This window comes from Gopherus evgoodei, chromosome 2 (genome assembly GCF_007399415.2).
Source record: "Gopherus evgoodei ecotype Sinaloan lineage chromosome 2, rGopEvg1_v1.p, whole genome shotgun sequence".
NCBI classification, from domain to species: Eukaryota; Metazoa; Chordata; order Testudines; family Testudinidae; genus Gopherus; species Gopherus evgoodei.
Genome location: NC_044323.1, coordinates 210,497,626 through 210,521,970, shown reverse-complemented (window position 1 = coordinate 210,521,970; position 24,345 = coordinate 210,497,626). Strand labels below are relative to the sequence as shown.

The window sequence follows — 24,345 nt, the reverse complement described above, 5'->3', positions numbered from 1 at the left end:
TTTACCTGGGAAAAGGTCTCGCTTTTTCCCTCCCTCACTCCCAAGGCTGTCTCCACATAGAGCCTTGTGCATCTCAGGCAATCTGTGACCCGAACAGAGGTGCTTGAGAATTCCACTCCCCATGAAGCTTGGACCTTCATGGGATTACAGAGGGGTAAGTAAGAAATCCCTTTCCATATTCAAAAGAGCCCTGATGTCCTGAGTAAAGCTCCAAGTGGTGCTAGGTGGCTTCTACCATGCTTGCAGGAGCAGTCAGGCAGCCTTTCAGGTCCTGGGGACAGCTAACAAGCCATTTTCACAATTTACTTGTGTACCATGTATCGGGGGTAGCCATGTTAGTCTGGATCTGTAAAAGCAGCAACCACAGGACTCTCTGCTGCTTTTATGTGTACCAGTAGCCCGCTTCTGTTGTGTGGTCTCCTGACCAAGATGAATTATACTATCTCCCTCCTGTAAATAGCCAGGGAAAGAAGTACCACACAAGCAAAACAAACAAACAAAGAGAGAAACAAAAAAACCCTGCAGAACTTTTCCAAGACAGGATGCCAGTCAGTGGCCTGCAAGGAACTTAATATTTAATAAAAAAATCTTTCCTTTCAAGTATTGTTAATACATATTTTCCTGTTAATGCCTCTTTTGAAGGCATAAGATCCAAATGAGGACACCTGATTAAACTAAAGTGTGTGTGTGTGTGTGTGTGTGTGTGTGTGTGTGTGTGTGTGTGTGTGTGTGTGTGTGTGTGTGTGTGTGTGTGTGTGTAAAAACAAGCCACACCTTCAGAAGGGGACTTCCTTCCAAGACCATAAGAATCATGGTGCAATAATTTCAAAGCCTCAGCTGTAAGTATTAAAACCAAAGGCTTTTCATATATTTAGTGGGAAAGCTTGTTTCATGGTAAACAAACGGCTCATCTTCTAGTGGTATGATCCTTTCTTGGAGTGAGATGTCTCGAGCCTGGTCTTGGTCAAACGCTTGATGTGATTTGTGATGAACAGTGGATTCTAACATGGTGACTACAAGGATGTCATATTACACCCATGAATAGTTATCACTCATCCTAAATAGATATCTTATGCATGGAGGCTTACAGGTGAGAAGCTATTGGAGGAAACAGAGAAATTACTAGTTGAGATTGCAGAGAAGTTTCAGCCCTCTCTCTGAAATCCAGCACAGCAATCCATTAGTTGCTACCAATACCAAAGATATCCAAGAAAGGATTGTTACCCTGGATGGGAGGAAAGAACCTGGAGTAGAAGCTTCTGAGCAAACCTAGATCAGTTTTCCTTCAAATTAACAAAATCCTTAGCTTGACAGACTCTTCTTTCTGATCCACCCTTGGCACCCAGAGTCATATGTAGCTGATTGTAGTCACAGCAAAGCATGGCTCATAGGCCACAGCATGCAGTCCCACAATCCAGAATCTGGATTGCCTCCAAGCATGTGGCTTTTCAGTAATGCCAGGAAAAGCTCACTGATTCCCTCAACAACCATAATTCACATGGGAGTGGACATAGATGCTTCAGTGAGAAAAATATACCCATCATTAGACAGATTCCTGAAGATCCAATCTGATATTTCTGCTGGAGGAAGCACGAGGTCAACCATAGCACAGTGTCATAGCCACTATGCCTTCTGGTCTTGCACATATGGGTCTCTCCATGGGTGAGGTTTATCAGGTGTCTTCAGGCCTTTCTTCTGAGAGTATGGGACCATTCCTTGTAGCGAATGTAAGACCAAGTTGTTTCCGAGTCAGGTGCTGTAATTCCAGAGGATGTCCACAGGGGTTTTCCCCATATGCCTTCCAGGCCTGCAGCTTCTCAGACACCATTCTGAGCGGATGGGGAATGCTCTGAGGATCTAAAACTACATACCAGATCTGGAGTTTTAGAGAATGGAACCATAGCTGTCAAATGAGAAGCCGTGGCACACCCTAGATATCAAAAGATCACTGAAGACTTATGTCAAGCATATGGAATCCACAAGGAGATGGGTCTGTATTCTTCGAGTAGTGTCCCTGCGAGTGCTCCACTTTGGCTGTTGGTGCATCCCTGTGCTGAAGATCAGAGATTTTCAGTAGCAGTGCTCAGTCAGGGCATGCATGAGCAATAGTCATCTTGCGATGTCATTGGCACCTCATGTAGCGTGCGGACAACCTGACTCGTTCAGTTCATTCTCAGCCGTCCTTGGCTGCAGATGGAGCTCAGTAGTAGTGCTGCCTCTTTGTTTTTCTCTCTCTAGAAAGTTAGATTAGCAGTAGCTTAGTAAGTCTAGTTTGTTTAGTTATTGGTTGTTTTTTTTTTTAAATGTATAGGTATTTTCTTTTATTTTTCCTACTCTTTCCCCGTTGGGAAACTTTAACATCCACAATGCCCAGCTTGCCTGGGTTTAAACTATGTGACTTTTGTCATGAGGCGATGCCCCTCTCAGATGTCCACTTGTCTATTTGGGGGAGACCCATATCCCTCAAAAATTGCCCGTTTCTCCAACCTTAAAGCCAGGGCAAGGCGTGATAGAGATCCCCGCTTCAAGATGATTTTGATGGAAAGTCCCTTCAGCTTCCTCCTCAGGGACAAAAATAGACATCAACAGATGGTTCCCTGAACAAAATCTCTGGTAATGGGATTGCTCAGTCTTCCAAATCATCCAGGAAGCGAGCTGCGAACTCCTCTAAAAGGGACACTCAAAGAAAGAAGAGGTCCTCGGTGAGGTCACCATCGTTGGTGCTGAGCTTGAGTAGAGTGAGCCCCTGTGAGGCTCCAAGCACCTCTGGCACCATCCCTCTGTGGACATCTGCTGAGCCCCACTGCTCCGGAATGGAGTCGAGAGGCTCCTCCTTCACAGTACTGACCACCCCAGTGCAGGAGTCGGCACCCAGAGTGGTACTACAGGCTGCCCCCACAGGCGTCGACTCAGTCGTAGGCACTGACATGACAAGCTGAGAACGGCATTAACCATCTTGACAAAGGCATTGACTGCATCTGCACCAGCCACACCACTGCCACAGAAATAAGTGGCTACGCAGCAGTTTCCGCAGCACAAGGTCCTAGTGGTCGTCTCGGTGCTGCAGTCACCCTTGCTTGGTAACAAGGGATCTCCAGGCCAAAAAACTGAGCTGTTGTCCACTTCTCCTGCTCCCCATCCTATCTCCAGTGATGAAGAGAAGGAATTATATGGGAGACACTTCTCCTCCCAACACTCTTCACTCTCACCAACCTTGCAAGATGCAACAGTGGTATGGGCAACCCTGGATGTGTCCAACAATGCCCTTTCTCATGCAAGGGTACCCCTGGGTGGCATATTGGGCTCATTACTGTAAGCCCTCGATCCCAGCCGGAAGGGAAATCATTCTCCACCTTTCCCAAGCAGGGAGACGTCAGAAGTACTGGAGGAGATGAGAAGGAAGAAGGTTCGGTTGATGCGGACATTTCTCCAGCCCACAACTCATTGTCCTCCCCTGACAAGGCAGTCTTTTCGCTGCCTCCAAGCCAGTTGACAACTTGAAACAATTTCAGGAACTCCATAAAAATCCAAAACATCCCCCTAGAAGAGGTGTAAGGAAAACAGCACAAGCTACTGCAAAGTTTACAGACATTCACTACATCCAAAATTGCACTACCAATAAACAATGCCCTAATGGAACCAGCAGAGGATATTTGGCAGACACCCCCCAACCCCCGCAACCATTGCACCTACTAGCAAAAGAGCTAATAGGAAGTACTTCATCCCAGCTAAAAGGATGGGCATTTTGTTCTCTCATCAACAACCGAATTCTCTAGTGGTGGAAGCTGCTAATCATCGCAACAAACAACCTCAATTCCAGTCCACTCCACAGGATAAAGAACATAAACGATTAGACCTATTAGGCAGAAAAGTATACTCATTAGCTACACTCCAATTCCGGGTAGCCAATTATTTTGCCCTTTTAGTCAAGTACAACTAAGACAATTATGGTAAGCTGCAAGAATTTCTTGATGCCCTTACTGGGGGAAAAACATCCCCCAGTTCAATGCTATCTTGAAGGAAGGACAGCAAATTGCCAGGCCATCCTTACAGATCTTGATGGAGGTAGCGGACACTGTGGCGAAAACAACGGCAATGGCAGTTGTAATGCGCAGAGCCTTGTGGTTGCAGTCGTCTAGAATCTCCAAAGAGCTCCAACTCAAGGTGTAGATGATCTAGCCTTCGACCAGGAGAAACTCTTCTCTGTAAAAACAGATGATGATCTTCATTCTATGAAGGACTCTAGGACCACCCTGTGAACTGTAGGCATATACATGCCTCTTAACAAATAGTGTCAATACCAACCATACCAAAAGGGCAGACACACCCACCGCCCACAACAATGGCAATTTGACCACAACAGAAATAAACCTTCGCAAAGATGGAGGGCTCCTCAAACTCAATCCACATCTTCACAACCATCTACCACCAAGCCACAATTTTGAAGTCCTGGTTGAGGGTCTGAACGACCCTTTCAATACAGCGCTACCAGACACTCCAACCCCACCTTTTGGCCATCACCTGTGCCTGTTTACCATGCTTGGGCAGGAATAACAATGGACCAATGGGTACTGGTGGTTATAAGGGCGGGTTATGCTATCTTCTTCCTCGTCTTACCCCCTACCTATCTCCATCCCTGTCCCTCTTCAGGGATTCTTCTCGTGAGCACCTCTTACAACAAGAAGTGAACCATCTCCTACAATAGGGTGCTGTGGAGCAAGTTCCAAATCAATACAAACGGAAGGGTTTTTACTCCCATTATTTTCTTATCAAAAAGGAAAATGGCAGATGGAGGCCTATCTAAGATCTTTGGAAACTTAACAAATGTTTGTGGAATCACCAATTCAAAATGGTCACACTGGCCACAATTATTCCAGCATTAGACAAGGGGGGACTGGTTTTCATCCCTTGACCTCCAAGATGCTTCATTTCATATTACCTTACAACCAGCGCACAGACGATTTTTAAGATTCACAGTAAGGGTCAACCATTACCAATACAGAGTACTACCTTTTGGCCTTTCCACTGCCCCTTGAGTCTTTTCAAAAACCCTCGCTGTAGTGGTGGCCCACTTACGAAGGAGAGGAGTGATGATCTTCCCGTACTTAGATGATTGTCTACTGAAAGGCGCAATTTAGGAAGAAGGAACACATATGGTGCAGACAACCATTAAGCTTTTCCAGACACTAGGGTTGCAGATAAATATACAGAAAACTACACTGACCCTGGTTGCAATCACTGGAATTCATCGGGGCCTACCTTGGCTCCACACAGGCCAGGACTCTGTTGCCCAGTCACAGATTCATGAAAATAACCAACCTCATCTCGACAGTCACTGGCAGCCTCAAATGTCCACCAGAACCTGCCTACAGCAATTAGGTCACATAGCAGTCACTACATTTGTGGCGAGACACACAAGACTGCATATGCGTTGCTTACAGGGCTGGCTGAGCACTGTGTACGCTCCCTGCAAACACAGTCTAAACAAAAGAGTGACAGTACCCTCAAATGTCATTACATCACTCAAGTGGTGGACGAAACCAGAAAATATCTGCATGGGTATTCCTTTCCAGCAAGATCCTCCATCACTAATAATCATGACCGACATGTCATTCATAGGCTGGGGCGCTCACTTAGACCAGTACTCCATACAAGGCAAGTGGTCACCGATGGAAACTCCAGCTCCACATCAATCTGCTGGAGCCCTGAGCGGTATACAACATGGTCAGGCACTTCCTACTGATTATATGGAACGACTCAATCTGCATATTGACTAATAACATAGCATGCATGTTCTAGATCAATTGCCAAGGAGGAGCTCACTCCCATTCACTTTGCACCAAGGCTCTGAAATTGTGGAACTGGTACATTCACCACAACATAGCCATCTCGGCATCTTATCTCTGGGGTATCAGAATAAGACAGCAGACACTTCTCCAAGGAACATGAATGGGAAATACACAACAATGTCCTCCAATCGATATTCCAAAAATGGGGTTATCGATCTGTAGACCTGTTTGTGTCAGCAACAAACCACAAGTGCCCACTTTTCTGCTCCAGGGTGGGACTAGCACCCAAGTCACTAGGGGATGTCTTCTTCATCTTATGGGACACATCATTCATATATGCATTCCCACTGATACCTCTAATCTCGCAAATCATTCACAAGATATGCACCGACAAGGCCCATATCATACTGATTGTTCCAACGTGGCCCAGACAGACTTGATTCCCTTACTTGTTGCGCCTAGCAGTGTGCTCTCCACGAGCCCTTCCCCTGCAGACGGATCTCCTCTCACAGAATGGAGGCTGAACTCTCCACCCAAATCTGGAGAAACTTCACGTCAAATCAAGGTGACAAAGTAGCCTGTTCAGAACATGTAAATCATATTATTAAATAGCAGGCGATCCGCCACTCACAATACCTACCTCCAAAAACAGAAGAGATTCTCACTATGGTGCCAACAAAAACAGGTAAACCCAGTCATGACGCCTCTGCAGCCATACTGGACTACATACTGGACGTCAAGGAATCGGGCTTATCCATAAGCTTAAAGTACATCTAGCAGCCATTACAGCCTTTCACCACAAGGTGGAGGGAACATAAGTCTTTGCTCACCCAATCACAGATGCTTCCTTACTGGTATACAAAACGTACCCAGAAGTCCAACAACCTACACCCGCATGGGACTTGAACTTCATACTCCAGTACCTCACCAAAGCACCGTTTCAGCCCTTAGTGACCTATTCCCTCCTTCATATGTCTATGAAGGTGACGGTTTTTGTAGAGATTATATCAGCTAGACAGGTCAGCGAAATCAGGGCACTGATGGCGGAGCCCCTTACAAAGTGTTCTCTAAAAACAGGATCACTTTAAGACCACATCCAAAATTTTTGCCCAAAGTATTGGGCAAAATCCTTCCATCCAAACCAACCCATATACCTTTCCACATTTTACCCAAAACTGCATGGGAACTCACAAGAGGCTATCCTACATACACTCAATGTCAGATGAGCCATAGCGTTTTACTCAGAACCAAACCCTTCTGGAAATCCCCAAGACTATTTATTTCCATAACAGAACACTCCAAGGGATGTACAGTATCAACCCAGAGACTATCTAAATGGATCTCTACCTGTATCCATCTCTATCGACTGCATAACAATGAACCCCTACCAGGGAACTGATCCCACTCCTCGTGTTTCATGGCTGCATCTATAGACTTCCTGAACAATGTCCCTCTGATAGACACATGCAGGCCTGTCACATGGGCCTCAGAGCACACTTTTGCAAAACACTATGCTATCACCCAATCCCTGTAGGTCAGATACTATATTAGGCCTTACTGTGCTCTGTGTCAACACACACAGCTCCGAAGCCCCTACCGTCCACGGTGGGGCACCCATAGGGACACTACTCAAAGAAGAAGAGGAAGTTACTCGCCTTGTGCAGTAATGAGGGTTCTTTAAGATGTATGCCCCTGTGGGTGCTCCGCTAACCACCCTCCTCCCCTCTATTTTGGAGTTCATGCCTCGAGCTCTGTGGTGGAGCAGGAACTGAACAGGTCAGGTCATGCACGTGCTACATGAGGTGCCAACAGCATCATGAGACAACTACTACGCACACTGAAAATCTCCAAACTGCAGCATAGGGATGCACCGACACCTAAAGTGGAGCACCCACCAGGGGACACATCTCGAAGAACCCTTGTTACTGCAAAAGGTGAATAACTTCCTCTTTTCCTTTTCATTCTGAGGTGCCAAGGGCCTAGAGAATCTGGGCTCTCCTTTACTAGATGTATCTGACTATATGCATTGCTGAGACATAAAAGCCATTCGGTGCATCTGTTCCAAAAAGAATCAAGGTGCATTCTGTAAGATCTGTGGTAATCTCATTGGCCAAATGACTTGTCCTTCCACCCCAGAGATCTGCAGAGCAGCTACTTGATCATTGACTAACACCTTGATTGGATGCTATAAGATGGACTTTCAGTCTCTGCAGAGACCTCCTTTGGCAAAATAGTACTGTAGGCAATGGTCCAGTCATAATCAGGCCATTTGAGTAGTTCAGAAGGGGTGTATGTGTTTTTCCTATTTCTTATGTTCACTTTTGTATCCCTTCCTACTCCTGTTCGCTCAGTGTTGCTTCCATAAGCATCAGACTTCTGGAAGACACTAGGCTGCAGAGTGGAAAATTTCTTATTCGATAATTCCCGTTCTGCTAGCAATGGGTAAAAAAAATTCCATTCTCATCCCTAGCATAGCATGATTGTAATGTCTGTGTTTTGTGTATGTGTATTTTAGCACTGAGTCTGTTTGTGCGCTATAGTTTAAGTGTAAAGTGTGTATATGTAGTTAAGCTGAATACAAATATACAGGAAGACTTTTTTAAATAAAACCAGATAACTTGAAGGGTGTTTTTTATTTATTACAAGTTAATAGCCAGCACTCAGTTGATGCCACTGCATGCAAAAGGCCAGTGGAACCCCACAAGATTCCCCTTGTGGAGTTTCTACCTCATCATTTGATTGTTATATGGAGTAGAATTCCGTACCGCCATTGTGAGGAGAGAAGCTTAAAAAAAAACTGTTACATAATAGTAAATAACATGCTATCTTTTACAATAAATTCCCTGTGTGGCTTTTTTCCCCCCAGCATGGATAGAGTGAGTTTATGTATAATAGACCAACCCTCTCCCCTTTACGTAGTCAGGGGACAGCTGTGCCTAGTGTATGGGGAGCAATTTGGGTCATACACTGATCTAAGTAAATGCAGATTGAGAGGTTTGTTAGCCTGTCATGTACTATTGCAAACATAAATTAGCAATCTGCAGAATTGTCTTAAGTGTTTGAAATGCAGTTGGGTTAAAGACTTTAATATGAAGGAAATCCTGAGAAGCTGAGATGCTCATGTTCATTGCGAGCATATGGATGTTCTAAAGGCAACAGGCAATCACAGTAGAAATTGTATACTTCAATTATTACACTATTGTATAGTTGTGAGTAACTGTATGGTATCACTGCCCTCAGATGATTTTTTTAGCATAATCTAGCATCTACAGGATCACCACATAGTCTTATTTAGGATATTGCATTATATCTATATATAATTTGCTGATCCTTTTATATGAAGTGATAATTCTACTCTTTGCATGTTACAGCATAGATACTGATAATTGAATTTAATTTATTCAGGAACCTCAAGCATTGTATGATGAAATAAAAATTATCCCAATCTCAAAACTTGACAGAGCAATGTCTGAAAAAGTTGTTAAAAAATACATTGAAGATGAAATGGCAAGGTAAGATCTCTTTTTTGTAATAAAGAGCTTTTACTTGCTAAGACCCTACTCTCTAGGTTTTTGTATTTCTTCCAAAATCATTAAAATCACTAATATGTAGAATGTAGCTTCATTACTACTCTCTAATCTCTACTACTCTCTAATCATTACTACTACTAATCTCATCAGCTGCTGTAGTAGGAAACAAAGATTTCTGAATTCTGAGCATGGCATGAAAATAAGAAATGGAGAGAGTGACTTTCAAAACCCTGCTTTCTAAATGTGCTTATGTATAATCTTCAGTTATATGCTGCTAAAAATTAAATGTACTGTTTCTTACTTACAGAAAAAAACCAATCTTGTTTCTTTATTAGACTTCCTGATAGATTGTCAGTAACATGGCCTGAAGGAGATGAGCTCTTACCAAATGAGATAAAGCTTGCTGGTACACCAATAGGTATGTTTCTTTCCAGGTACTGTTTTAATTTAATGTGGCTTTTTGTGTTTTGTGTTTTTGCGTGTGGTTTGGGGTTTTTTTTTTTGCATTATAACTTTAAAAGAAAACATCTTGGGAACAAGAACAAACAATTTTTACATTGCTTGTTTTAAAAATTAGTCACTTTTTGGTACCCTTTTATACAGGAGCATTAAGAATTGAAATCTTGAATAAGAAAGGAGAGGCCATGCAAAAACTTCCAGGTACAAGCCATGGAGGGTCAAAGAAACTCCTTGTTGAACTAAAGGTTATTTTGCACTGTAAGTACAAAACCTTGAAAGATTAACAAATTATTTCTTTGTAGACTAATAAAGCATGTTGTCTATATATAGCTAGTTTAGAATTTGATACCCCAATATAAATTTAAGATAAGGACGAAATCTTGTCAGAACTGCGCAATGATTCTCCAAAACTAGGTAAGCTATATATTTTAAGGAACTGACAGATGCCATTATGCCAAATATTTAATGCCCTGATATTTTAAGTATGGCTCTTTAAATCCTCCATTATCTATGTGGACGTGATATGGATTTCAGGTCATATGGCCTTAGAGTGTGAGAATAGTAAGGAGCAGTAAATGTTACCTTTAACCTTCTTTGTATGTGTAACTAATAAGGTAGGTATGTGGTAGGTAGGTATAGTTCACTCATGGACTTCAGGACTCATCTATTATATAATGCCCTATTGATTTATGACAGTTAAAATCCATTTAATGAATAAGTAACAGAAGAAACTGGAAGCGACTTATACAAAAAGATTAAGAAGTGTATTTGTTTAATGTTTTGCAAAAAAAAATCTAGAGATCCCAATCAGGATTAGGGTCCCATTTTGCTAGGGGCTGATGGTCTCTGGCCCCAGAGTTTTCTTGCAGGATGTAGTGCATTGAAGGACATGCCATGAAATTTTGCAATACACGGTATCTGATTAATGTGTGTTTGAAAGTGTAACACGATATGACAATTTCAGCCTCTGTAAATCATTCTTGAGCATACATGTGATACGATGAATTGCTTTAGCATTCTGGTGAGGAACAATTGCTGTAATGATCTAGGAAGACATTCTTTACTGGGCATGAAGAACATGGTATATGCAAGACACAAAAATGTCTGACACATGGATTTAATATCGCCATGTCTTGTAGAAATGTGCCCTGGAAAATTTGTCCACAGCTGGAACCATAAAAATCAAGTTTTGCCAACTTGGTTGTATGATAAGATGCACCAAAATTTGTAAGTTATTTCATTGGATAGTAAAAAGAGCAAAATTTGTTACCAAATCTTGCCTATAGTAGAGAGTTGAACTGGTGGGATTGCATAGGTGTAAACACCACCAGTACAATACATTCACACTAGACAGAGTTTTTCATGTTTAAAAATTGTGGTTTGGCCTCATTCCCCACTAATACGGTTTTACACAACTGCAGATATGCTACTGTCTGGGTAGGTATCCCATAGTTCTTAGCACAGCTCCCAGAGGCGCGCTCGCTCTCTCTCTCTCTCTCTCTCTCTCTCTCTCTCTCTCGCGCGCGCTCTCTCTCTCTCTGTGTGTGTGTGTGTGTGTGTGTGTGTGTGTGTGTGTGTGTGTGTGTGTGTGTTTGTATATATATAGGGCCTCTGGGAGCTGTGCTAAGAACTATGGGATATATATACACACTAAATGTCTCTCCTCTCATACTGTTTAAATATGAGTATATAGTACTATAGTAAATGAAACAAGGAATTTATACTACTGTGGCTCTCTTGGGTAATGTTGATTATTAATTTGGCTCCTGAACCATTGTTTTAAATGTCTTCTGGAATATCTCTGGGAAGCCAAGAGAACTGAGAGAGGAGAGATCAAGCTCCTATGAGTTATTTGTTACTAGCACCATTTCCAAACCATTTTCTTAAATATCGGAATCCACAATGAATACTCAGCTTAAGCTCTTTGTCCAGCAATAAAGATTCTTGCTGGAACTTTTGAAGCGGTCATTGTTAAGTATTTGAAATGGCTGCAGTGAAATTGTCGTGAGTGTGAGATCACTTCACTAAGGTCATCAAGCACCACTAAGGCACCTTGTCCCCAGCTGAATATTCTGTATATATTGAATTCTGTATCTGTGGATTAAATGCACCAGGCAGAGCACCGCTTGTGGGTCCAGACGTTGACCACAGACTGACTTGTCCTAGAGTTCTGGGATGAGCTGCAGTGGCTTCAGGATGAAGATGGAGACTTTCTGTAATTCTCTGCACATTCACAATCATGCATAAATAACTAAATTGTCTGGTAACACAGTGCCCCACCTGGGCTAAGTGTTGCAACTACCATTGATCCCTGAGGCAAGAGGCTTGCCTCAAAGTATAGATACTGAATGTTCCTCATAGAGGACCATGATTACAGGACAAATTCCAGAGCGCTTGTTGGTTTCCAGTCTCACTGTCCGTCTCTACACCTCCAGAGCTTAGGCCTGATATTCTTTCTCAGCCATGCTGCCTGGAATTATGAGGACTTTTACAGTGTTGGGAAAGGCCTCCATTTCTTGCTTCCATTCTAGGCCTTTCTATTAGAGACTCCTGGGGGAATTCTGCTCCTCAGAATTAAAAATTCTGCATATTTTGTCAACATAACACAATATAATCACACAAGTCTCAATTATTTTGGTAATGTATTTCAAAATAGCTGTCAGCAAGTATGCCTGTAACAATACAGACGGCAAAAAAGATTCAGGAAATGTTTTTTGGCAAATAGATTCATTACTAGGTATATTAATACAGAACTTGGAGTAAGAATTCATTTAAATTGTAATACAGACACACATTTTCTGCACTCCTCAGAAGCAGTGCAAAAGCTTGGGGGAGTCACAGGTAATGAAGGAGCTCAGGGAGAGGGAAGTAATTGCTGGGAAGGAGCCTAGGTGTGAATTTAGAGTTTGGTGGGTGTGGGGGTGAGAAGTATGGAACAAGTATTTTTAGGAGGGATTATTAGGGAGCCTCCCCCATGCAAACCCTGGCTAATGCTAGCCTCCCTCATTCAGTCAGGCACATCTGCCCCTGTCTCCATGTGTCCCTGCACCCTCCCATCCACATGTGTCCCTGCACCCCCACTCCCATTCAGCCCCCACCCCAGTCCGCCTCCCCCCCCAACTTTCCTTCTGAACCCTGGTCTGTGACACCCCTACCCCCAAACAGCCCCATGTACCCTACACTGTCTGTCCCCTCATATCCCATGCCTTCTGACCTGGCCTCACGGGCAGGGTACTGTGAGGAATGCAGCCTCTTTTCATCCCTGTCCACAGCTAGGATGCTCCCACCTGGAATGGCTGCTCTCTGTTATCGTTCCCCAGAAGCCCCTAGTGGGGAAAGGTGTAACTGCAGCACTTCTCAGGAGAACATATTTTCTGCTGAGGAAAAAATAATTCTGCGTGGCACATGAATTCTGCATGTATCCAGTGGTGCAGAATTCTCCCAGGAGTAGTATATTCAGCGCTCTGTAAGCAGCATCTGCACTGATTCCTGCATTTTCTAGTTTTAGCTTAAATTTATGCTTCAATAATTTCTTCAGAGCACAGACAAGGGGTAGTCCACTGAAATGAAGTAGCGTCAAGGTGGTATTTGCCAAGGCACAAGTGTGCTCCACACTGAGGGGGACAGTATGCTGAGGCAAAATGTGCTAACACAGAGGAGAGAGCACCGGGATATTCATGCAGGAGGGGCACTGACACAAGAAGTATTTTAAAGCACTGGGCAAAGATTTTGAGGTACCAGAAAGAACTGCACAAAAAAAATGTTTTGGAGCAACGAGCTGAGGAAGCATAGTGACTCTAGAGGTCTTGGAGCACTGAAACCTGGGGAACAGTCAGACAATGAATTTAGACAGAAACTGGCAACAAAAATTAGGCGGTAATAGCAATGAGTAAGTCTTAAGTTTCAATAATCAAGAGTTGGATTGCTGGCAAGGGAGATTGTCCCACTGTAATAAAGATGGGACTGGTACAGAATGTGTGAGCAATGGTATTATATATGAGGGGCTGGGAGCATCACATGTTAAGGTTGTATGACACTTCCCAGTATAAGACCCTGATTCAGTTGCTTATAAATTTGCCAAACTTTAACTATTTGGACTGAAAGTTTCCAAACTAGATATCTGCCTCAAGCTGAATTGTTTTTATTTTTGACAAAATTTCAGCAAATGCAGCTCAGACATTTCTAAGAACAAGGCTAGAGAAGAATAAATTTTGCCTCAGTTTAAAAAAAATTATCTGGCAACTTTTTTCTTTGAGAAGCACTAGTGCTGCTATGCAGGGACTTGAAATTTGGCAAGGTGGTAACTTTGCTGCTCCCAGGAAAATCCACTCAAATTTGGCCAAGTTATAAGCCTTTGTGCAAACAGAAATTTTTCAAACTCAGGCTTACTAGAGCTTTGCAGCTACATTCCCTGAAGCATGCTCCAGCCCAGGGCTGTAGGGGGCAGAGCAGAACTTTCCTTGCAGTTATGGCTCTGGGCCCAGGGGTGCTGTGGGCTGAACATGGAAACTAAGAGCAAGGAAGCTGTGTTCTCAGCAAACCCCCCTGCTGGTGCCCAATCAGCATGGAAGAGGAAGCTGCCTGATTCGAATGCATTGGGGAATAGAGCTGGCTGAAGATGCAGGAGACTGGGACTGGAGGTTGGCAGGGGATTGGGAGAGCGGAACTGTGAGTGTGAACTCTGAAGGGAAACGGGGTGGGGTGGGACAGAGACTGAGATTGAATCAGGAACTGGGGGGACACTGGGACAAGGAACTGGGGGGTGGGCGGTGTTGATGCACTGAGATTAGATGAGGAGTCTGTGAGGGAGACTGGAATGGGGAGACATTGGGCATGGGGAACTTGGGCAAGGGAAAGGAGGATGAGTGGAAGCCAGAGTGAGGGGAGAGAAATTGGATGAGGAGCTGGGAAACGGGGGCTGGCTGGGCAAGGAGAATGAAACTGGAATGGGAAGTGGAGTCTGGGAATGGAGTAGAGAAGGACTGGGGCAGGGACAGTTGGGAGGATATGGCGCAGAAAGGAGCCAAGTTTGGGGGAGAATGGATGGAAGAGTCTGTGCTCTCTAGAGCATGGTCTTTCCAAGGCCTGTAATTGAACCCAAAGTGCCGAGTCTTTCAATTCTTCTGCTGTTAACATGTGTCTGAAACCCACTGGCAAAATTGTCTCTTACCTCCTCTAGTGCTGGTTCATATACAAGATGACTACCTAGTACTGCTCTCAATAACACAAGTAGCAGAGGTCTGTGCAGTGAATCTATGGGTTCCAACTGTGCTAATATCCCACCTGGCTGTCTTTGTGATGCCACGTGTTGGAATTTAGTTGTTTTTCCAATTTTGCTTTTTTTTTAAACCTACGAAATAACACACAAACTACATTAAATGAACATTATTAGGGTTGCAAAATCAAGCACTGAAAAATTAGGAAATGTCTGTACAATATTATTTTGGCTTTCTTGTGAGTATGCTTGATGATCTAGTCTTTCATCACATGATCACATATTGTTTTTCCCACAGAACCATTGCCTCATTCAGTGAACAGGATGAATCAGAGTTGTGTAGTAAAGGAGGCTGTTGTCTATAAGACTTTTCATGGTCTAGTTGGGGCTCAGAGGGTGGAGGAGAGGTCTTCTGGACCAGTGAGGGATTGTGTTACTGTCTGCCCTGTAACCCTAAATGCCTAAGAATGCTTTGCTTCTGTAGCTGCGAACCTGGGTTGCTCACAACCAGTCTATCAGCATTCAGGTCACACCCTGAGCATCTGTATATAGCTGCAACCCTGATCCAGCAGCTCCGACCCCAGCAGCTGGCCAGCAACAAACCAGTCACACTGTGGCTTGCACCAACCTTGGTTATAATCAGCAAGATGACCCCAGCGCACTCTGCAAAATCATATGCCCTGAAGTTTCCAGCCCTCTCCTGGGCAGCTCAGAGAAAGAAGTGTTGCTCTTTTATAAAGATAAAACCACATCACAGCTTATTAACTTAAGTGGGGGTAAATATACCCTTCCCCTTAAACACAGCACTGAGTTGCTTTATAGTAAAATAAAACAAATTTATTAACAATAGGACCTAGGTTAAGTGATATTAAGTAAAAGAGATTAAAATTATAGAAAGTTTTACAAGCAAATAAAAGTGAAAACACGTCTAGAATTCTGAAACTTAATCTAGCAAGAAACAGACTTTATTCAAGATGGTTTCTCTCACCAGTCATCATTTTTCCCATCCATGGTTGGCTTTCACTTAGTCAGGCCCTTCCACAAAAGTACGAGGTGCTGGCTTCCCTTTTCTTCCCATGTTCAAAATGGCTCCTGGCTTAATGAATAAAGCCCAAAATGGTACCGTGGAGTTACTCAAATAGATGGTAGCCAACCTGGGAAAGCAGGCAGGCATCTTTCAGGTGATTCTTCTAGTGATTGTCCACATGTATTCCATTTCTGATGTGTATGTGCCCTGTGTTATCTGCACACTCTTGGAGCACCCTCATTTACCCTGTTCCTAGGGCTCAAGGTGTAGCCCCACATTCTAGGGGACCCACCTTTACCCTTCCATGTGCTCAGGTCATAAACCTGTTAATTTAGGCATCCATCCTTACCCTTCCGTGGGCTCAGGGCGTAACCTTACACTCTGAGTTTGGAGAGCCTTTACCAGTGAAAGTCTTACACAGTAAGAGCCTTAATCTCTGTTTATTAACAATCACGAAAACAGAATGCACACACTAAGCATACAATGCTCACCACTCCTAATAAGGCAGATGAACTTTTCCTGCTAGCTAGTCAGGATCATGCCAGGGACTCCAGCTTCTGCATAATATAAAAGTGTTGAGGTCTGGCAGCTCTGATCTTAGGGCTGTGTCCTGGAGTTGGTTCCAAAGAACTTCCTTTTAGACTCCAGTTTATGTAGTGAAACTTGAGTCCTCCTTAGCTGTACATTAACCAATCATTTTACTAAAGTATTACAAAAAAATTCTTTGACCAATCCTAACATATTGCAAAACAATTCTTTGCTCAATCATACCCTACCACCTTAGTTGATTTAAATCTTTAAAATTAGTTATGCAACAGACAATCAAAGAACCAGACATAAACAGTAGAGAAGTAGGGACCATAAAGGCAAAACTATAAAGAAGTAGAGATTTCACAGCCACTGCTGTTGATAGGTGATTCTTTGCCAGACACAATGCTATCAAACAAAGTTTTCTTTTAACATCTTAAGATCTGTTTCTTTATCTGGTGATGGTGGGTACTATTAGGACAGGATCTGCTTCTTAACAGCCCAATCTTACATTATTTTAATGTAAATTAGATAGAATGTGAGGGATGTGACTTTCTGCTTCTTGGCTTATGGCTGCTGCTGTCCTAATGTGACTGGGGGAAAAAAAAAGCCTCAGACTTAACACCCTGTGTCTTTGAGATTGGAATCTTTTGAGTAGCAGTGTCCATTGGAGCCGTGCCTGCACACCCTCCAGTGCCCTGTAGCAGATAGTACGGTAGCATAAATGGTGGGGCAGCTGCAACAACTGTTCTCCAGTTTTTTCTTATTGCTTATGACTTCAGGATGACACACACCTGCAGTGTCTATCTTAGTACATTCTATGATTTCTCTTTCTATGTAGTTTTATTACTTGTAGCCCAGTGGCATTGTGTAAAACAGACGTGTACACACATACATGTGCACACATGTGTACACACAGACACTAGATTTTAAGGCCTGGATTCAACTCTTGTCTCTCTTGTGAATATGTTATTTCTATCAGTGATGGACACTATGTGTCTCTTCTACCCAGAAGAAGTGCATATGCTCTTTTCAATAACCTATTCCCAGATTTGGACCTTAGCGTCCAAAATATGGGGGTTAGCATGAAAACCTCCAAGCTTAGTTACCAGCTTGGACCTGGTACTGCTGCCACCACCCAAAAAATTAGAGTGTTTTGGGGCACTCTGGTCCCCCCAAAAAACCTTCCCTGGGGACCCCCAGATCCAAATCCCTTGAGTCTCACAACAAAGGGAAATAAACCTTTTCCCTTCCCCCCCTCCAGGTGTTCCTGGAGAGATACACAGAAGCAAACTCTGTGAATCTAAACAGAGGGATTCCACCCTCCCCGTTCCCAGCCTGGAGAACAGAATTACCGAGAGTCAATCTCTCTTCCCCCCTCACCCAGAGGGAATGCAAAGTCAGGCTAGTACATCTAACACACCCAGGTTTCCCCCTGACTTCTTCCTCCCACCAATTCCCTGGTGAGTACAGACTCAATTCCCTGGAGTTACCCAGTAAAGAAAAACTCCAACAGGTCTTAAAAAGAAAGAAAAATACATAAAAATGGTCTCTCTGTATTAAGGTGACAAATACAGGGTCAATTGCTTAAAAGAATATTGAATAAACAGCCTTATTCAAAAAGAATACAATTCAAAGCACTCCAGCAACTATAGACATGTAAATACAAAACAAAAAACCAACTTTGTACTCATAACTTGGAGACAGAAGATTAGAAAGCAGGAAATAGAAAAATCCTTCTCATAGCTGAGAGAGATTCAGGCAGACAGAAGACAAAGAACTCAGACACAAACTTCACTCCACCCAGAGTTGAAAAAATCCTGTTTCCTTATTGGTCCTCTGGTCAGGTGCTTCAGGTTACTTTTTTTTCAGGTGAAAGAGACATTAACCCTTAGCTATCTGTTTATGACAGCTCTATATGTTGCTCCTTTTCAAAAAGGATCCATTAGGGCTTTGTTGGCCGTCGAGACTGAGAAAACTGCTCCACTGGACCAGACTACCACTGAGCACCCTGATAAGATGTCAGTCCACTCTCGTCTCTAGAGCTAGTTAGCATCGAAGAGGTTCCATTCTTCCATCACAAAGTTGTCCAAACCTCCTCATGTTTTCAGCTCAAGAAAGAGAAGACTGAATGAACTCTGTGTGACCAGAGATATAAATCTCCCTGTCCAGCCCTGAGCAGATCCAGCCTAGGAGGTAGTTCAAAGCCCAGATGAGATCCTGCTGATGGCTTGGCATTGGTCACTGTTTGGCCTCAGTACAGACTTTGGAAGCAGACTCCCAGCAACTGAGGGTTAAAGCATCAGGCAGAGAAACAGCTGACACCAAAGTAATTGAAACTGAAGCCAGCTGTGTGGACAGCTCTTCAGACCTTCCCACACCAACACTAAAAGCCCCAGTACAGAGAGATCATTGTTAGACCAAGATTCTGTTGACAGCTGTGAAAGCCACAGTAGTAAAAGCTGCAGCACTGGGTCCCTCCGCACCATGCTTTAGAATACTGGCTAACTTTCCTGAGCCAGAGATTTTGCAACCACAGTTTCTCTTTGTGGTATTCATGCGGTTCACGGTACAGGGTGATCTGGCAGGGGCCATCTAAAGTGACACCCTCTCAGAGGGACTCTAAGAAGTTGGACCTCTTTGATCAAGAGTCATATTCCTCAACCAGTCTACAAATGTGCATTAGAAATTACCAAGTGCTGCTGGCTAAAGATGATTTCCTGAATTGGGAACGTACACCCCAGTTCAGTGAGAGACTTCCACAGACGTACAGAGAGGAGGATAAATCCCTTGTGCAGGAGGGACAGGTGGTCTCAGAGACCTCACTACAAGCCGCTATCAACACCTCATTTGCAGCAATCCCATAGTATAGCTACAACAGTAACAATGTGCAGAGCCTCCAGTATTCCTAAGAACTGCAGTCTGAAAGAGGTTCAAACAACCATTGAGGACCTCCTCTTCATGGGCAGTAACCTCTTTACAAGCAACATCACCAAAGCCTTTCACCCATTAAAGGATTTGAGGTTGAGTTTACACTGCCTGGAGGTGTACTCTGCAGCTTCCAGAAGGAAACAGTTCAAATCTCAGCTGTCACAGGCAAGCGTCCTCATACTACTGCAGTCAGCTGAGAGAGTCTGAACCTTTGAGGAAAAGCAGAGGGTCCTAAGGAAGAGTCACTCTGTGCCTTCCTCCTCCACCACACACAGTCTATCAATGTCCCAGCAGCAGGTTTGACAGAGATTGAGAGCCTTGCAGAACCAGTGGTTCATATCCCTCCCTTACACCTCCTCCCCTTTTGGAAACATTTAATCTTGTTTCAGGAGATAGGGATCTCAGACCATTGGGTCCTGAAGATTATGGACAAAAGGTACTCCAATCCAGGTCCAATCCCTTCCTACTGCTTCCTCCCCTTTTGGGACTCCTCTTTATGATATATTTTTCAGTAAGTGGATTCCTTCAGAGAACTCAGAGTAGTGAAGGAAGTGCCTGTGGAATTCTACGGCTGGGGATTTTAATTCTCATTTTCTGGTCCCAAAGAAGAAAAGGGGTTGATGCCCCACCATAGAACTCCAGCAGCTCGACATAGTCATCCATCAATTCAAGTTCAAGATGAGTCTATCATCCACAACTCCTACTGTAGATTCTCACGATTGGTTTGTGACTCTTGACTTGCAGTATGAAAGTAGGTGTTTTATAGTTCACCCTGCCCACAAGAAATAACTCAGGTTTCTTATAGGAAAATCTCATTACCATACCTCCACAGCCCCATGGGTCTTTAAATAAAATGACAGTTGTAGCGGCATTCCTGAGAAGGCAAGAGATTCATGTTACGTGTACCTCAGTGGCTGGCTTGCCTCACCCGGTGAAAATCTCAGTGCAAGTAATTCTGGATTTGATCTTGTTGCTGTACTAAGCCTCATATTCAATGACGCAAAGTCCATGCTCACTCCTACTCAGCATAGAGTTTATAGGGGCAGTATTGAACTCCCAAACAGCAAAAGCCTGTCTGCCACAAGACAGATGTCCCCCGTTTCTGCATCTTGTCAAGCAACTTCAGTCTCACACAAGTCTCACACCAGTCAGAACCTGCCTAAAACTCATGGGCTGCATGACCTCCTGCACCTGTGTGGTGCAAATTGCCAGACTTGACCTGTGCTCCATGCAAGGATGGTTGAGATGCGTGTAGCTACCCTGCAGAAACCACATAGATATGTTGGTCACGAATCCCCAGGCTCTCTTCCTCATTAGATTGATGGAAGGATCCTCTACATGTTTGCAGCCCTTTTCACATCTCTTCAACATAGTACTAGTGATACACATTCATGGTAGGATTGGGAGCTTATCTGGAGTACCTTCAGACCCAAGACTGTGGTCCCATCAGGAGTTCAATCTTCACATAAACATCCTGGAATTGAAAGCCATTTGGATGTCATGCATAGCTTTTTCCTGGCACTTTGAGGTGCCACAGTATAGGTGCTCATGGACAACTCCATGACAATGTACTTATCAGGAAACAGAGAGGCGCTCACTTGTTACTGCTGTGCCCAAAGGTGATCTGCTTTTGGGAATGAGTACATCGGCAACCGTGTTACCCCAGTGGACCTTCATCTACGCAGTCTACAAAACACACTAACAGACCATCTCAGTTGTCAATACTGGGATAACCATGAATAGTCATTCAAGAGCTTCTGTGACAGGGTCCCCAGGGTACAACCTAGACTGTAAGACCACTGAGCCCTTTGTCCCACCAGTGTGGGGTATCCCTCTCACACCGATGCTGTGTCAAGCCACAAACCTCTGGTATGTACGGCACTTACACAGACATCCACGGGCAGGGACTCACCCAGCTGAGTTACATGAGTGATCTCCCAGGCACTCATGAACCATCAATAGCTAATTCCCTCCCCAGTCCCGCATCTCCAAACTGTGACACTGGCCAGGCTTCTGACCAGTACAAGACAGTAAGTTCATTACCCAGTCTGCCCCTCCCTTGGTGAGAAGAGGACACGCACTAGCCTTTGTAAACTGAGCTGAGATTTCCTCAGCACTTCAACCAAAACACAGTGTTTTAGGTAAAATATAAAACAAAATTATTAACTACAGAAAGATAAAGTGATTATAAGTAGCAAGTGCAGAGATCAAATTGGTTACCTAAGAAATCAAAATAAATGCAGTCTGAGTTTTGCAAACTAAACAGGATTTGAATCAAGCAGTCTCACCCAGACAGAGGTATAAATAGGTCACAGCAATGTGCCGCCTGGAACTGCCTTGTAGCCTGGGACCACCCTGTCCTAGTTCGAAGTCTTTGTCCTCCAGATGTTCCTCCAGGTGTTGGATTGGGGCGAGGGCATAGAAAAGGCTGAGTGATGATGTCACTTCCCCTCTTTTAGAGTTTCTTCCAGCTTGCTGGGGAGATCTTTTGACATGGAGATCAGGCAGTCCCCATTGGTCAAGTAGTGTCCATTTCGACATGTTCTCTCTGAGCCTTTGGAAGAGTGAATTCCCTTTAATGGGTGATCAGCATGTCTGGCTGCTCCATTGTTGTACCTAAAAGGCTGGTTGTGGATGTTCCCAACCTCACAACATATTTCAGTAATATATACAGCAGTACCTCACATATAATGATAGCACATACAATCCAACAGGTTATTAGTGTTCAACAGATCAAGACTTTTTAAAAACGCTATCTCATAAGGTATACTTTGTACAAAATATATATTTGACAGTGGTGAATATGGGGGTTCCAGGGTGCTGCTTTGAGGTCCAGAGTGACAACTCCATTCTTTCACAGGTGAGGGCACTCAAATTTAGACCTATTGTATTTGACCTGAACAACAAAAGCTGCAGATTCTGCTCTGGAGAGAGAACCAGTCCTGGCTATGCGGGACAGCAGTGGAGAGGAGGAGTAGTGCTGGCTGGCCCACTGCCCTTCAGGGTTTAGCCCTGCAACCTCTGTCAGGACATGACTGCTGTGCACCAGCGTGCAGTACTACTCTGTTTTGGTCAGGCTCCATAATGATGGAGGGGCCGAGGGGCCAAACTTGAGTGGGCAAGTGGGGTGGCTAAAGCTGCAGCTCTTTACCATTGCCTATGGGAGGGCCCAATGCAGGTGACTTGGTGCCCCTGCCAGTGGTATATACAAATGTGTAACGTGTGTAAGGCTGTGGGTGCCACTGTACCTTCCAATTCCTTTGATACTATGAGAGTCCTCAAAAAAAAAAAAAAAAAAAAGACAGACAGGACTTCGCTCTGATGATGATGGTATCTCCAGCCTAGCTCAGGGAGTTTTGGTATTCCAACCTCATGAATCTATCAGCATGAACCTGATCACTCTCCCAGTACACCAAAATGTGATCACGTAATTGGAGGGACGAGTCCTACCTCCAGATCTAATATCGCTCCATTTCATAATCTGGATGTTGGCTGTCTGATTTAGGTTGACAGTGGATTATGTTCTTTATCAGTTCAAAACATCTGGAAACCAAGCATCACAGAACAAAGGGAACTAGCCTTCGTAGTATTCTTTATGAAGGCACATAGGACTCCTTGATAAAGTATCCTCAGATGTCCAGATTAATCAGAAAGGCCAGACTAGAAAAAACATTACTTCCAAAACACAAGGAGTTAATACCTCTTTGTAGAAGATTCACATTGCAGTTCTCATGAGAAAAAGGCTATTCTTGTAATGCTGGAAACATTTTGCTTCAGAAAATAAATCTACCATTGCTTTTTTCCAAACATTTTTCCAAGCATTCTTTCTGGGAAAATAAAGTTATGGCATAAGTGAACATCCCTAGAGTTTTAGAGACTGTTAAAAGCACATGGAGTATACACACTAGGCCCTCGTCCAGACTAACCCGCAGCATCGGCGGGTTAAAATCGATTGCTCGGGGATCGATATATATATCGGAGTTCCGGAATCGACACTGAGAGCCGCGGACATCGATGCGGCGCCGTCCAGACTGGTGAGTACCTCGATTTTAGAAATTCGACTTCAGCTACGTTATTCTCGTAGCTGAAGTTGCGTATCTAAAATCGATTTTAATTCCTAGTCTGGACGTGGTGTAGCTGTATTCATCCAGAATACCAGGGCCTCAAAGGCAAGATGTTAAAATCTGGCATCAGTTGTTATGGTAAATATTCTCAGAGGGAATCAAGGTTCCTTCTACAAGATCTGTAGTGGCTTTGTGGACAGAAAATATCTGAGACTCATCTGAGGAATTTTAACAAGTAGATTTCCATTTCTCTGCAGAAGCACCCTGTCTAAGGAAGATGCTACAGGGTTAGTTCTCAGATCATTTTCTCAAACAATACGTCTTTTACTGTATAGAGGGGAGCTTTTATTTCTGCCTATTCTGCTCTAATGATAATTAAAATTCTGCTGTATCCTTCTCTCCCTATTTTTGTGATTCACTGCTCACTACTTTCTATTTATTATGACTGGGGAGAGAAGTTGTGCAGCAGAATGAGAAATTTCATATCTGATAATTTTCTTTGTTTTTAGCATCTCTCGCCATTCAAATCTGCCTGGAATACAATTTGTAATAACTTGGGAATTTTTCTCTTAAAAGAGACTTAAATATAGATTTACCTTAAGGTTGGATAATATATTCTCAAGTCTTAATGCTAATTACAGTTTATTGGAAAGTTCACGTAGCTTTTGGAAAATCTCTTCTGGTGGTCTGAGGGGAAAGATGAGGGTAGAAACAGAGGTTAGCTTCAGAGTTCAAGCTACAGTTATGTACCACATCTGAATTCCACAGGTGAGAGGCATTATCCATTTGTTACAAATGAGGA

General features: G+C 43.6%; 1 protein-coding gene across 3 annotated transcripts in view; it reads left to right on the top strand.

The window, feature by feature from the left end:
- Positions 1–24,345, top strand: part of SMCHD1 (structural maintenance of chromosomes flexible hinge domain containing 1) — a 196,446-nt gene that overhangs the window by 54,836 nt on the left and 117,265 nt on the right. For all 3 annotated transcript variants that reach the window (XM_030552849.1, XM_030552848.1, XM_030552850.1), the window contains exons 15-17: positions 9,195–9,301; positions 9,655–9,737; positions 9,923–10,036. In XM_030552849.1, coding sequence (XP_030408709.1) covers positions 9,195–9,301; positions 9,655–9,737; positions 9,923–10,036 — 304 coding nt within the window. The remainder of the gene's footprint in view (positions 1–9,194; positions 9,302–9,654; positions 9,738–9,922; positions 10,037–24,345) is intronic.